This window comes from Octodon degus, unplaced genomic scaffold, assembly GCF_000260255.1.
Source record: "Octodon degus isolate 3935 unplaced genomic scaffold, OctDeg1.0 scaffold00111, whole genome shotgun sequence".
NCBI classification, from domain to species: Eukaryota; Metazoa; Chordata; class Mammalia; order Rodentia; family Octodontidae; genus Octodon; species Octodon degus.
This window is the reverse complement of record NW_004524687.1, coordinates 5,988,303-6,002,370: the sequence shown is the minus strand read 5'-3', so window position 1 is coordinate 6,002,370 and position 14,068 is coordinate 5,988,303. Positions and strand designations below refer to the sequence as shown.

Genomic DNA, 14,068 nt, shown 5'->3' with positions numbered 1-14,068 from the left:
AAAAAAAAAAAAAAAAAAAAAAAAAATTGGTTAAAAATACACGTATATAAATATGAAGAAACTAAATGTAAAAAATGTGAGTTTAGTGATAATTACAGGAATACTGACTGGCAAAACATGAAAGGACATCCAGGGAAGCTAGGCTTTGGGTAGAATTGGCAAGGACTATCTGGGATCATCAACAATCTTAACTTGGTAATTGTTATCATGGTCTAAAAGTACACATTTTTAGCTTTCATCTGTGTTAGTGAAGATTTAGGCTCACTAAATAACTAAATAAGTATGCACAGAAGGACATCCAACTTGGGTCTGTGTGTTCTCCAACTTACTGGACTAGGTATGTGAGCAAGAATCAGTTTCCAGCTCCTCAATTATTTTTGGCACTAGGGGTTGAACCTTGGGCCTTGCACATGCTAATTTAGTATTTCACAGCCGAGCTACATCCCAATGTCCCCAGTCCCTCAATTTTTCTATGTATTTTTTTTAAATTGCCATACTTTGTCAGCATTTTGGGCTGGTTCTTAAGAATCACTCTACTCTCATTCCAACTCTCCTTTCACAACTATTCTTTCACTTTACAAAAAAAAAAAAAATATGTTTCTTGAACAGTGATGCTGGTGCACTGTGTTCCTACACTGGTGGATGCTATGGGACGCAGTGCACTCTTGAGTTCTTTGCAGTTTGACGGTATGAACAGGCTTTGGAAGAGGGGATAGGGAGCAAGAGAAATGCTGGTACCTGTGGTGATATGAATGCTGCTAATAAATATTATAAGTTTTAGCTTTTATCAATTACACTGATACTTAATGATTATTAAAGTAAGCTTTGATTATACATTGCTATGTGATTCATGGTCTTATCATTAAGAAGTAATTAAAATATCTGGCACTGGTCATTTCTAAACTCTTAAAGCATTTCTATTATTTTAAATTTGCCATTATAAAGACTTTGTTTGCCAACATAAAAACAGATTAGAAACAGAAATGATAAGGTACACCTTCACTCATGGATCTGCGGGTATGTGATGATATGGGGAAACAGCCCATCTACCTCCTTAAGAGAAAGTCATTTTCAGTAACTGAATATACATTTATTTTATTTTGTGGTACTAAGGATAGAATATGGGTCCTTAAGTATGCCAAACAAATATTCTACTACTAAGCTACAAACCCAGCCAAAAAAGTGTTTTATTTATCAAAAATTGTAACATTTGTTTTGATCAGTGATCTAGTAACTGTGAAAACTCAATGTAGAAGAAATGTTTATACTTTTAAGATTTAATAAAAAGCTTTAGGCCAGGCATGGTGCTGCATGCCTGTAAATCCTAGCACTCGGGAGGCTGAGGCAGGACGATCATTGCAAGTTGCAGACCAGCATGGGCTACTTAGTGAGCTCAAGGCCAGCTTGAGCTGCATAGCGCAGAGACTCTGTCTCAAAAAAGTTTTAGAACCCAAATGATGTATTTTTGTGGTAGATAAGAATGACAGGCTAGTCAATAGGAATACCAAGGCTATCAGAAACAATGATCTATATTCTGTAACCAGTGAATTTTTTTCCCACTTTTTTTCTAAAACAATTTTAAACGTACAATCATAAAGACAACCAGCTATGTGCGGGCCCCACATCTGTGGTGTGCTGAGACTGGTGACAGACTGGGTTTGGTGGCACACGCCTTAATCCCACACTTGGGCACGAGTCCAATCTGTGCAGTGAGACCTTGTATGAAAAAAAAAAAAAAAAAAAAAGACAACCAGCCCTAGGCTTTGAAATTCTGCTTAGGGATAAAACCTAAACTTACTATTGTAAGGGAAGAAAAGATATCTACCAATTATTACTTTCAATTTTATGATTTCAAGTTGGGATAAAAGTGGAATATATGAAGAGGCTGAAGTAGTTACTGAATTTTTGTTTTGTTTTGTAAGTAATATCTTTGGAATAAAGGTAGCGGGTGCTAGGAATAGGAAAACTTTTCTGAGATTCTCATACTAGAAAAATGTGAGCCACAATAACAAATTTAAGAATCAGTTAATTTGTAACTTATATTGCAACCTCCATATGCTTGTTTTGTTAAAAAACAAAACTCCATTACAAATTTTCTCTATAAAAGCAAATAAATTAATGCTAATGACAAGGACAGTGAGGATTCACTGCATTCTGCAACAGGTGAGGTAGTCTGTGAGGTCGTGAGTTCTTCATCTCATATCCTGTGAGGTGTTAGCTCTGGTGGACTGGTAAGGAAACAGAAGTGCAGTGGGCTTGCAGAGCTTACCGGATGCTACCCAATTAGTAAATGCTGGGGCTGAATTTTAACCCCAAGCATCTGACACTGAAGCTCATGCTCTAGCTATTCTCCTTGTTTCTCTATTCATAAGGCATATCTAAGGCACTCTGTTAGGTATGTATGGGGGAGAGAGTCGCGATGAGCAGCCCGAAAATATGGGAGCAGTTCCCCCACTATTCTCTTGTTTATGGATCTACACTTGTAAGGAGGGCGAGAGCAGAAAGAGGAACCTGACTGGCTGCTCTCAGACTCTGGAACCTGTGAAGGGGATAGTGTTACCACTGGCGTGAAGCGACAAAGGCTAACTCCTGCCCAAAGTTACCAGCTTCTGTGTGAGGACAGAAGCTGTCAATTCAGCATGCGCTTTTCAGTCCACTGGGACAGCACAAGTCTTAAGGACTGTGGAAAGGCAGAGCTTTGGAGAAATTCTATTTACAATTGAGACATATTTCACAATTAAAATAATTTGCATAAAGATACGGGAAAATTTGATAGTCATCACAACTGTCAATTACTTACTTGAATAGTTCAATTTATTGGAAAGGGTTGATTTTAATGTTTTCTTTTTTCTTGTATAAAGTATAACTTTTCTGTAGCAAGCAAATTTAATCTTTTCAGTTGCTCAGAAGATTTATAAATATGTAGGTTTTCATCAAGGAGAAACCCTAAGTTACTATCAACTGGTAATGGTATTTCTAGATATAGGTCTACCACCTGTAGTTTTCTCCCATTTTGGGGTATTTTATAAAATTACTATAAAATCCAGCTGGGTGTAGCAGCACACAACTATAATCCCAGTACTTTAGAGACTGAGGCAGGAGGATTGCTCTGACTCCCAGGCCAGCCTGGATTATATGGGAACACTGCCTCAAAAAAATTTTTTTTTCTTTTAGGCTGTCTCCTGCCTTCAGCGGGGCAGTGCTGGCACTATCCGCATGAACAGCACATCTATGCCCTTGCCACTGGCCTGGGTCTTTCTTGGTGCTCCCTCTGCAGGTCCTGCTCTGGGTGTCCCTCCTGTACATCTTCCCATCCATGCCCTGGGGTATGACAACCATCCCCATTCACAGACTGGGAAACCAAGGCACAGGAAAGTGACAGAGGGTGCTTAACATGACTGATGCAGATGGAAATCAACCCCTGGGAAGTCTGACTGCAGAGCTGATTTTAGCAACTCAAGCATTCCGATAAAGCAAGAACCAGTGGCTTTCCTCCATACAATGTTCAGGAAATATTCTTTTGGCTTGTTTACATATGACATCTCTGTGATCCTGAGCTCTTCCAGGATCTAGGCACAGTCCCATGCCCTTCATGCCCTGGAGTTGCTTCTGGCTGAGTAGCTACCCTGGCAGTCAGCTCTACCCTCTCTTCAAGTAACTCTCAGAGGCCTGACCTGCCTGTGGAAGTGGGAGGCTCTTGCTCATTTCTCTTCTGCCTGCTGGGTTTGCTTCTGACTCCCCCAGAACAATAGGAAGTCTTCCCTTTGGTGCTTATGTTTCTCCTAGAGCCTCTTTCTCTTATTTGGAGCCATCACTTCCCTATTGGCCCAAGGACATAATATATTTGTTGAGATGTTTCTCTCCCATTTCTTTAAAAATTCTAATTGTAGAGAGATATGATGCTATTTCAATGTTTTCCTCAATCATCCCCACCCCTAAACCCTGTAAATCCACACAGTACTGATAGAAACTTGAATAAGTTAATGACTCCATTATATTTTCTCCTACTCACAACATTCAAAGCAGACTCTGCAGCTTTTCCAGTGAGATCACAGTGCCCTTGCCTCTGAGACTGAGCCAGAGAGACTGAGGATGAGCTCTAGTATGGGGCATGGGAATCTGCCCTGCAACCTCAATGGCTTTTTCTCAAAGGCTGACACTGTGCAAGGAAACGCAGAGCTGCTCAGGGCCATGGGCATTTCTCCAGCCTCACAGCATCTCTCTAGCTCTGGTCTCACAATAAGATGGAACGGTGTATAAGAGCTATACACAGAATACAGAGGCCCCCTTCCCTGGGGGATGTGGTCCATGAGGCCTGAACCACAGAGGGCACAGACTATTACATACTTTAGGCTTCCCTGTACATTCCTATCTATGGTACACTTATTAACTGAGAACAGCTTAATAATAAAGTAGCACAATTGTAATAACATGATGGAATACAAACTTGTAGATGGAAAATATTCTCTCTCAAAATATCTTGCTGGGGTGGCCTTCCCATTAGCTCAGTTGTTTAAGTGCCTGCTTAAGTGAAGGCAGTCAGCCTCAAGATACTGTGGTTCGATCCCCACATCCTCATGCCTCACTAGACCTGCCTTTAAGGCATCCTGAGCCAGCCAAAAAAAAAATCTTTCAAAATATCTTGCTGGACTGGACTGTACTTTCAGACTGCACCTGGTCAAATTAATTGGAACTGCAGAAAGTGAAGCAATGAATACAGAGGGACCACTGTGTGTGACTTGCTTTACATTAACATACACAAACGTTAGGTTATACCAAAAAGTTTTTAAATTTCAAACAGATTTTCTTATAAAATAAATAATCATTTAAAAATACTGTGGATACTACATTAGGCTTAATTCCTCTTATTTAACCCTTTTTGTTGAACAAGACCAAGATGGACAGAGAAACAGATCACTTAAGCAGAGTTCTATGAGTACCTGCAGGCTAGAATTCAGACACGTCATGTTTTATACTGCCTTACTAAAAAATGCCCCAAAAGTTACCAAGAAGGCACAGCTATTTTGCTCTTCTTTTTCACCTCACTGTTCTCCTTCCTTTCAGGATGCAGAAGGACCCTTACAGTACCAGAGACCCCAGTCTCCTACCCTTTCTGTACCACCTTACAAGAGGGGTACAAGGTTAGGGAGCCTGTGGCTTCTTTGCAAGCATTTCTTGGCCTCCCTGCAGGTCAGATTTTTGTTTCCTCTGCTTCAGAGGCAGATGTGGATCTTTTCAAAGTCATTGGTGGCTTGGAGGCAGATCATATCCCAGAGCTCCGGCAGCATTCACACAGGGGGAGGCCTCCCTCTTGTGCGCCTTCCCTGTGGAGACTTTAGGATGGAGCTCTGGCTCTGTTGCCTTCTTCCCTGGCCACTTTTCTCTTTTGCCTCCTTTACTTCTAATATGTTTCTCTGTTCTAGGTGATCTCACTCACTCAGACTTTGGGCTTCAAATGTAGTCCTTCTCTGGCTTGAGCCTCCTCTCAACACCACACCTGACACCTCAAAGTTCTCTTACATGTCAAGAACTGACCTCTACTTCTTCTTCCCAATCTTCTCTCACTGAGTCTTCCCCAGTACAGTAACTTCACCCTCCGTTTTTCTAGCATCAGGCCAAAAACTGCAGTGCCATTTCTGACTCATTCTGTCCTGGTACTATCCAATCGATCGGTAAATCTCCTTGGTGCTACCTTTACAAAACCCAGAATTTGACCTGCTCTTGTCCTCACTTTCTCCTGCATTTCCAAGTCTAAACCTTTTAAGCTACTGCAGTGAAACTGCAATCTTGTTGGTTTTCTAAGTTTCTGCCCTACAGCCCCTGCACATGAGCCCTAAGAAACTTTTACTTAAATTTCAGAGAAAAACAAAACAAGATAGAATTTCAAGACTATATTATGCAATTAACAATGATTATTATATTGCATATTATCATCTTCAAAGTAGTTGCTCAGATTACCAGGTATTGGCATGCAAAATTGATCAAACAATGTACACACTGACTGCTCCTTTCAGTGAACTGATAGAAATTAGTAGTACAATTTTTCCCTTCCTTTTTTCCTCTTTTCCCCATCCCAGTTGTTCTTTCCTTCTGACCAGTTTCCCTTTTACTAGATCTACTGTACATTTTGCATCTTATTCTTTCAGTTTCTTACACTAGGAAGACAATATGTTTACTCATGCGAGTCTGGTTTATACAAATGGATGCAACCAGAGACCAAACTTAAACTTTTAAACATCAGTTTCAGGTAATAGCGTTCTGTGGCTCAAAACCCACCAAGGCTTCTCATCTCATCCAGAGTAAAACACAGTCCTCCACTGCTGAAGGAGCCTCAACTGCTGACTCTGTACTTCACCCCTCTGCAGGCTTTGGGGATTTGAGGACAGAAATGATCTGAGCACTGACCTAACAGGCAGACTCCAAGGTCCCCTTGATTTGTCCCTGTTTCACTGATTTCTCGTTGAAGTGTTACTTTATTAGAGGCCACCTCTCAAACCAACATTCTCCTATTTCCTGCTTTATAATTCTCAGCATCTGTCAACAGAGGATACTCTATTTTTGTTCATCTGTGATGACTCTTAATTGTATATCTATTCTGACAAGAGTATGGGGTGCATGAGAAAAGGAGCTTCATGTGTCCACTGAGGTAGAGCTGGTGTCAAGGCCAGTGCCCTGTCATCATAAAAGGACTTAAGTATTCACCAAGGGTGAGTGGACGCCATGGTCCAGAAGTGAAGAGCATCTTCCCTTGTCTGATGCACGGCAATAACCCTGCCAGGTGCACATATTGTTGGTTAAGACAACAACTTCAGAGCACAAATAAAAGCCTGGTAGGAGAATAAATGAAGACCATGGTTCTTATTCGGGTAGTGTAAGAATTACCTGGAGTACTTAAAAATGTAAAGGACCACACTTAACCACCAAAGAATCAGACTGAGGGAAAGAAAACAGGTAAGTGCATTTTAAAAAATAACACCAAGAGATTCTGACATCTAGTCTCTGTTAAAATCTATTAGTCAGAGTCTCAAAAGGCATGTGGAAAAGAATACAGTAAATAATACACATTAAAAAAAAACCCCACATACCTGACTGGGGACTCAAAAATATTGCTGTTTTTTGTTTCTTTTTGTCTTCATGTAAAATCACTGCCTAAAAAATGAAATAGACTGGTTTACAAAAGGGAAAGGGAGTGCATCTACCACAGAATGCCACCATAACCACAGAGGGCTGAAATGAGACACATGGATGGTAGAGTTCTTTAAGCTAGCCGGCAAGACAAGCAAGTATGGAAGACTACTTCAGTGAGGCCCAGCACCCCTTGCACACACACATGCACGCAGCACAGAGGCTGGGATGATGAGCGTGAAGTCAGCAGAAGGGGCTCACAGCATAGACCTGGGAGCTCTCAGCAAGTGTGGTGAGTGTGTGGCGAATGCAGAGCACAGAGCAGCACCCTCCTCAGAGCTGATCTGGGTTTACCTGAGCAAACGGACCAGCTGGTCTCAAAGGGCTAGGTGAAGAAGGGGTTCCAAACACACAAGGATCTGACTTAGACACACCTAAAGAAAGAAAGCAGCACTGTTTGTTCCTGCTTTAAACTGACAGTGGTGGCCTTGTTTTCAAACTCTTGCACAGATTTTCTGTTGAAGTGATACAAGCTCAATGCAGAGCATTGTATAACAGATTACCAATATGTTTGAAGAAATGAGAGGGGGTAGAACAGTTTTTAGACAAAAAGAAGCTGATTATTTTTAATTGGTTCCAAAGGAAACACCATTTCTGGCCCCAGTCCTCCCTCCTGTCACACAGACCATGTGATGAATGCTCATGTTAATATATATATGCTACCTCTGGAGGAAACCAGGTTAGGGTTGCTAATTCCCCTTCTACCAGGATGTCCTCCCTGATTTGCCACTTCCTTTTCAGGCTGCCAAAATAACTGCTTTTATTGTTTTGAAGGCTGAACCAGTTAACAACATAAAAAACTGCTGCTAGAAAGAAGAAATCCATCAAAGCTGGGAGAAAGTTACCATTCTGTTGTACTGAAGAGGAACACAATGACGTACTATAGGCTATTCATAAACATGAAACCTGAGTTCTGACAAGGGTAGCCTATTATGTTGGTTAAAATATATATATTAAGTGTTATCTCTACTATTTACAGGAACCTCACCTACAAAGTGAGGTTATTATTAATGCTACTAACTTTAATGGGACTGTTGTGGAAGTTAAAAAAATTATCCATGTAAAGTACTTGATCCCACATTGAATGCTCCATAAGTATTAGCAAGTATCACTGTTTTAATTACGCTTTTTTTTTTCTTCTGTATTTAGGACAGGGTCTACAGGGTTTCACTATGTAAACTGGACTCGCAGTGATCTGCCTGTGTTCAGCCTCCCAAGAACAAGGCACTTTCAAACACCATCTCAGTGTGCCTGGGGGCGGGGCTGGCACAGGATGGAGATGGAACTCTCCTTCCCTAGTGCTTGCCTAAGCATGAGCTTTAGTCCACTGGTTATCTGGCCAGCCCTAATTACACACTCTTCCTAGAAAAGAAAATTGTATTATTTTGCTATAAATCCTTGTCAGGGCAAACCTTGGACTTCTGCAGAAGAGTGGAAAGACTAATTTGGCTGTGTGAATGAACCAAAGCAATGAATATAAACATTCAGCCCTGTTTAAAAAATAGATAAAATAATCTTAGAATAAATTTCTTTCAGGTGGCGACCTGGCGCGGCGGTCTCAGCGCCGGGCCGCGGAGCGCGGGGTCGCCGGTTTGCGCCCCCGTCCCGACTCTTTCTCTTGGGACCAGAGAGATGGCTCAGTGGAATAAGTGCTTCTGTGGCAAGTGCAAGGGCCTGAGTTCAATCCCTGGTTCCGCAAAAAAAAAAAAAAAATTTCTTTCCACATAAAGCTCCTTTAAAAAAATGAGGATGAATGATTTAAGAACTTTTATAATGTATTGTTGAACATGATGTAATACAATGAAAGAGAAGGATTAGTGTCCCAAAAACTACAACACTGAGGCATTTCAAAGAAATTATAAGTGAGCTTTGACTTTTTAATGTTGCCTACAAGCATACACTCACATTAACTACATTAATAAAAAATGCATTCTCCTGTGTTTCTTTTCTATGTTTATCAAATTTGTCCACTGGCCTAGGTTTGTTCTCAGAAGTAAAGTGAGAGTACATACACTGCCTTATGAGTGGTACCTTACCACCTCAACTTTAAGTTCCCTTAGTCCTAACCATGTGTGAAAAGGTGCCCATAGGGGGGTATGGTCCTGCAAGCCTATAAGCCAGTTACTTGTAGGCTGAGGCAAGAGGAATAGAACTCAGAATCCAGCCAAATTTTTTTTAAAATTTATTTTTATTTATTTATTCATTTGGTACAGGGTCTCGCTAAGCAGCTTGGACTCACAGTGATCCTCCATCTCAGCCTGGCATGCAGGCATGGCATGTGGTACCAGGGATTGAACCCGGGTCTACAATCTCAGCACTCTGGGAGGCTGAGGTGGGAGGTTCACAAGTTATGGCCAGCTTGAGCTACCTAGCAAGATGTCTCCAGAAAAATAAATAGAAGGAAACAGGCTGTGCAGTTAACTAACGGTGATTATACCTGCAGAGAGGAACCAATGAGCTATCTCCCTAGCCCCAGTCTAAACTTAATGAAATTCTATTTCCAAAGAAACTAAACCAGGTCGGGATATAGCTCAGTGTAGAGTGCCCCTGGGGTTAATCCTTAGTATAAACAAACAAACAAACAAACAAACAAAGAGAAGTGCCCCCAACAGGTATTTTTAACATTTACTAAAATGTGGCCATTTCCTATTCAGCAATCAAAGGGGCAAGATTAATGGATGACCCTCTGGGAGACAGGGACTCCTTATGTTGACCAAGCTGGCCTAGAACTCAGGCTCAAATGATCATCCTGCCTGAGCCTCTTAAATCACAGCTCTATGGCAAACACATCTAGTTCAGACTTGTGGATGGCTTTAAATTACTGACAATAATTTTCTTCTTTATCTTCTGAATAATCATGCTCAGTTGAACAAAGTTATTAAGACATGAGATAAAATCCTCCAAGGTTCCTCTCTGCAGATATAATCATCATTAGTTAACTGCACAGCCTGTTTCCTTCTATTTATTTTTCTGGAGACATCTTGCTAGGTAGCTCAAGCTGGCCATAACTTGTGAACCTCCCACCTCAGCCTCCCAGAGTGCTGAGATTGTAGGTGTGTGCCACCACACTCAGTTTTCTGTTTCCTCTCCAATGCATGTGCCTGTGTACATGGATAAAACCCCCGTAGCTAACTGGTACAGTGTGGTGTCCTGACAATGCTTTGATTTCCAGAGTTCACACTCTAAGAAATAAAGTTCAAGGTGGAGCTTTTTTCCTAGTTACTGAGGCTACATTTACAGACACTAGGAATGACCAGGCTTTCATAAGACTATAAATACATTTCTTAAAGAAATACATATAGCAAAAATAGGAAAAAACTGCCAAGATTTTCCTGGACACATCAGTGTAAATGTCAAGGTGTGAAGGGCATCCTTACCTGGAGAGCCTTTAAACTGTGGACATTCTTTTCTAATGTGCCCTTCTCTTCCACAAATGAAACAGCGCTTTTCTCTTAAGTCTTTATTGTCCTGCCGCTTCCATTTTTCTACAGGTGGCCTGAAAATCTTCTCTCTCCCAGGGTCAACAGCTGCCCTCACAGTCTTGGCTTTCTGTGCTGCACATGGCACAGACTTGTCTTCTTTTGCTGATACCTCCCTTTCTGTGTATTTGTTTTGAATTTCTTTTTCCTCTTTGCTTTTTTTGTCTTTGCTCTCAGGGTATCTTTGGTGCAGAGTATCTTCCTGATTTCGCCGTCTCCTTACTCTGTTAAAGACATAAATACTAGTTGGAAAGAATCTACTAGGATAGACTCCGAACAGAAACCTAACAAAATACATCACCAGTTTTACAACAGTCTTGAATAGAAGGCCTCAAAATGAACAAGAAGTGAAAAGACTTAATTATATCTCTATTTAGAAATTATAGTCATCTCTTAGTAAGAAAGAAATTTCCATGCATTTGATACAGATGCAGTATTTTTTTCCAAATTTTCTTTTCTTTTCTTTTTTTGTGGTACCAGGGATTGAACTCAGGACTTTGCGCTTACCAGGCAAGCATGTTCTCTATTGAGCTATCTCTCTAGGCCTTCAATTTTTCTTGATCCATGAATATTTGAGGAATTCAAGGACAGAGAGGGCTGACTGTATTTCAGAGCTTAAGGATGGAGTCTTTTGTTTTTAATTTTCTTTCTTTCTTTTGCTTATATTTGCACATGAAGGGCTGATTTATTTCACTTAAGAGTACATTGTCAATGTATATTCTGTGCATTCCTATGGCACTTTAGTGAGTCATAAGGTTGGTGTCAGTACTTTTAATAGTATAATATTTAATATCTTAAATATTATATTGATCCATTCCTTTTTTCATTTTTCTTTTCCTCTTTCATTTTTTTAATGTAAATATCAGAATCATGTTTTAATATATTTTTTCCATAATTTTATTGAGAGACAAATAGCAATGAGACAGTTTCAAATCAAATTGGTAGGACAGTTTCAATAATTAACACATTGCATACTCTCTTACTAGTGGTTAACTGCTGTACAAGATGCAGACATGATATCCTATTTACAAAGGCTATTAGAACAAATCTCTCTATTCATGAAGAGAATTTAACTATATATCTATCCTAACCGTTTGAATACACTGAAGTCCCTATGAACACACTCAGCCACCTTATCTTTGACAAAGGGGCCAAACATACTCACTGGAAGAAAGATAGTCTCTTTAACAAATGGTGCTGGAAAAACTGGCTCCCTACATGCCGAAAACTAAAACTTGACCCAGGTCTATCACCATGCACTAAGCTAAAGTCAAAATGATTAAAGATCTAAACATTAAAACAGAGACACTAAAAAAACACTAGGGCCCCAAAATTTAAAGACCCAGTCCAGAAATGGGCATCTGAGATGAACATACATTTCTCAGAGGAAGAAATTAAAGAAGCGAATAAATATATGAAAAAATGCTCCACATCACTAGCCATCCACAAAATGCAAATTAAAACAATACTGAGATATCATCTCACCCCAAAAACAATGGCTATCATAAAGAAATCACCCAACAACAAATGTTGGAGAGGATGTGGGGAAAAAGGAACCCTTCTCCACTGCTGGTGGGAATGTAGACTGGTGCAACCATTATGGAAATCAGTATGGAGACTCCTTAGTAAACTTGGACTGGAAATCCCATTTAAACCAGCTATTCCTCTATTAAAAATTGTTGACCTGAGTCCTCTACAGCTCAACATAACAGCATGGCTTTATTTCTTATTCGTTTTTATACTTTTCTGCTGGATGGTTAAGACCAAGATAAAGCAAGACCTATGCAACAAGAGTTGTAATTTTTGGATCTGATAAGGTCAGTCAAATCCTCTCAGGATTTTTCCTCAGATCCTGTACCTCAGATTGTAGATCCTTTGTCAGTGTCAGCCATGTGGATGAGTCACAGCCATTGCTTGGCCAATGTGCTCTCTGTGAAAGCCTGAGAGAATGTTTTCTCTCCATGTGACTTTCCTTAGGCATACTCTATATCATCCATCACTTTCCTCTTTGGCCCCATCAGAAAATTTGGGACACTACTGAGTTACATAACATTATAGTACAAGTTCTCACATGTCCTGAGTCTTAATTGACCTTGGAAGGTTAGAGCCAAATGTTGGCTTTCCTTGTGCGGAGCTGGCTGGCATGTGGTGCTGGGGGATTGAACTGCGGTCCCTGTGCTTTGGTAAGCTTGTTCTAAGTAGGTGCTTTAGACCACTGAGCCATCTCATCAGCCCCATTAATCAGTGTCTTTTTTTGGTGGAACCAGGGATTGAACTCAGGCCCTTGTGCAAGCACTTATTCTACTGAGCTATTTCCCTAGCCCCTCAACATGTTTTTAATTTTCAAAGCTGCTTTAGTGCAATAAAATCACCTATGTAATGGACTACTCTCTTTAATGCCTGCTTTAATACTGACATGATAAAAGTCAAAATTGTCTGTGGGATGATTTCTTGAACAGAAAAGAGAACACATTCATTCTTTGTTAAGCAGAAATTTAAGAAGTAGACTTTAAAGTTCACAAGAGAATGATGGTGGTAAGATTTAACATCTTAAAATGTCAAATTTCTGCCTTTCCCTACATGATCACTATTAACTGAATTAAAAAAATACTAAGAAGGAGCTCAAATTCCACATAGCAATTTATTTTGAGTAATATATATATATTATTTTGAGTAATATATATAATTTTTTTTTGTGTGTTTAGTACAGGGTCTACAATGTCTCACTACATAGATTGGACTTGTAGTGCTCCTCCTGTTTATAGCCTCCCAAGCGCTTGGATTACAGGCATACACCACCACGTCCAGTCTTAATCGCCATCTCAGCATGCCCTAGATGCAGGGCTGGCATGGCATGATGGGGATCAAACCCTGGTCCTACATATGCTTAAACAGGCACTTTAATCTGCTGAACTATCTGGCTGGCTCCAAGTTAGCATACTTTTAATAAGAATGTTATTGACCAAGTGTTGGGGATGCATACTGGTGATAGAGCACTTACAGTCTTGTGCAGTCTTGGATTTAATCCTCACCGCTGCAAAAACCTAACCAAATCAAACTAAACAACAAATAAACAAATTTAAAAAAGTTAAAAATATAGTACCCACTACTAATGCCTGTAATTTTAATACTGTGGGAGGCTAGTGAAACCCTGTCTTAAGATGAAACATTAAGGGGCTGGGGAGATAGCTCAGCAGTCTAAGTGCCTACCTGGCAAGAGCATGGACCTGGGTTCGAACTCTGATACTTGTGCCTGCCTGGTAAGTGCAATGACCCAGGTTTGAACTGTGGTACCACATGCTGTGTCACTGTGCTGGCCACCAAAACCAGGTGTGGTGGCACACACCTGTAATTCCAGCACTAGGGAGGCTAAGATAGAAAGATCACTATGAGTCTCAGTTGCA

The 14,068-nt window shown here is 40.3% G+C and overlaps 1 protein-coding gene across 5 annotated transcripts in view; it reads right to left on the bottom strand.

Annotated features, from left to right (window-relative positions):
* Positions 1 to 14,068, bottom strand: part of Zcchc6 (zinc finger CCHC-type containing 6) — a 72,605-nt gene that overhangs the window by 3,918 nt on the left and 54,619 nt on the right. For 3 of the 5 annotated variants that reach the window (XM_023699142.1, XM_023699143.1, XM_023699145.1), the window contains 3 exons: positions 10,563 to 10,888; positions 7,480 to 7,559; positions 7,086 to 7,149 (listed from right to left, as the gene is read on the bottom strand). In XM_023699142.1, the coding sequence (XP_023554910.1) occupies positions 7,086 to 7,149; positions 7,480 to 7,559; positions 10,563 to 10,888 (470 nt within the window). Of the gene's footprint in view, positions 1 to 7,085; positions 7,150 to 7,479; positions 7,560 to 10,562; positions 10,889 to 14,068 lie in introns of those variants that run through there. The other 2 variants (XM_023699144.1, XM_004639384.2) reach the window with 2 other exon arrangements.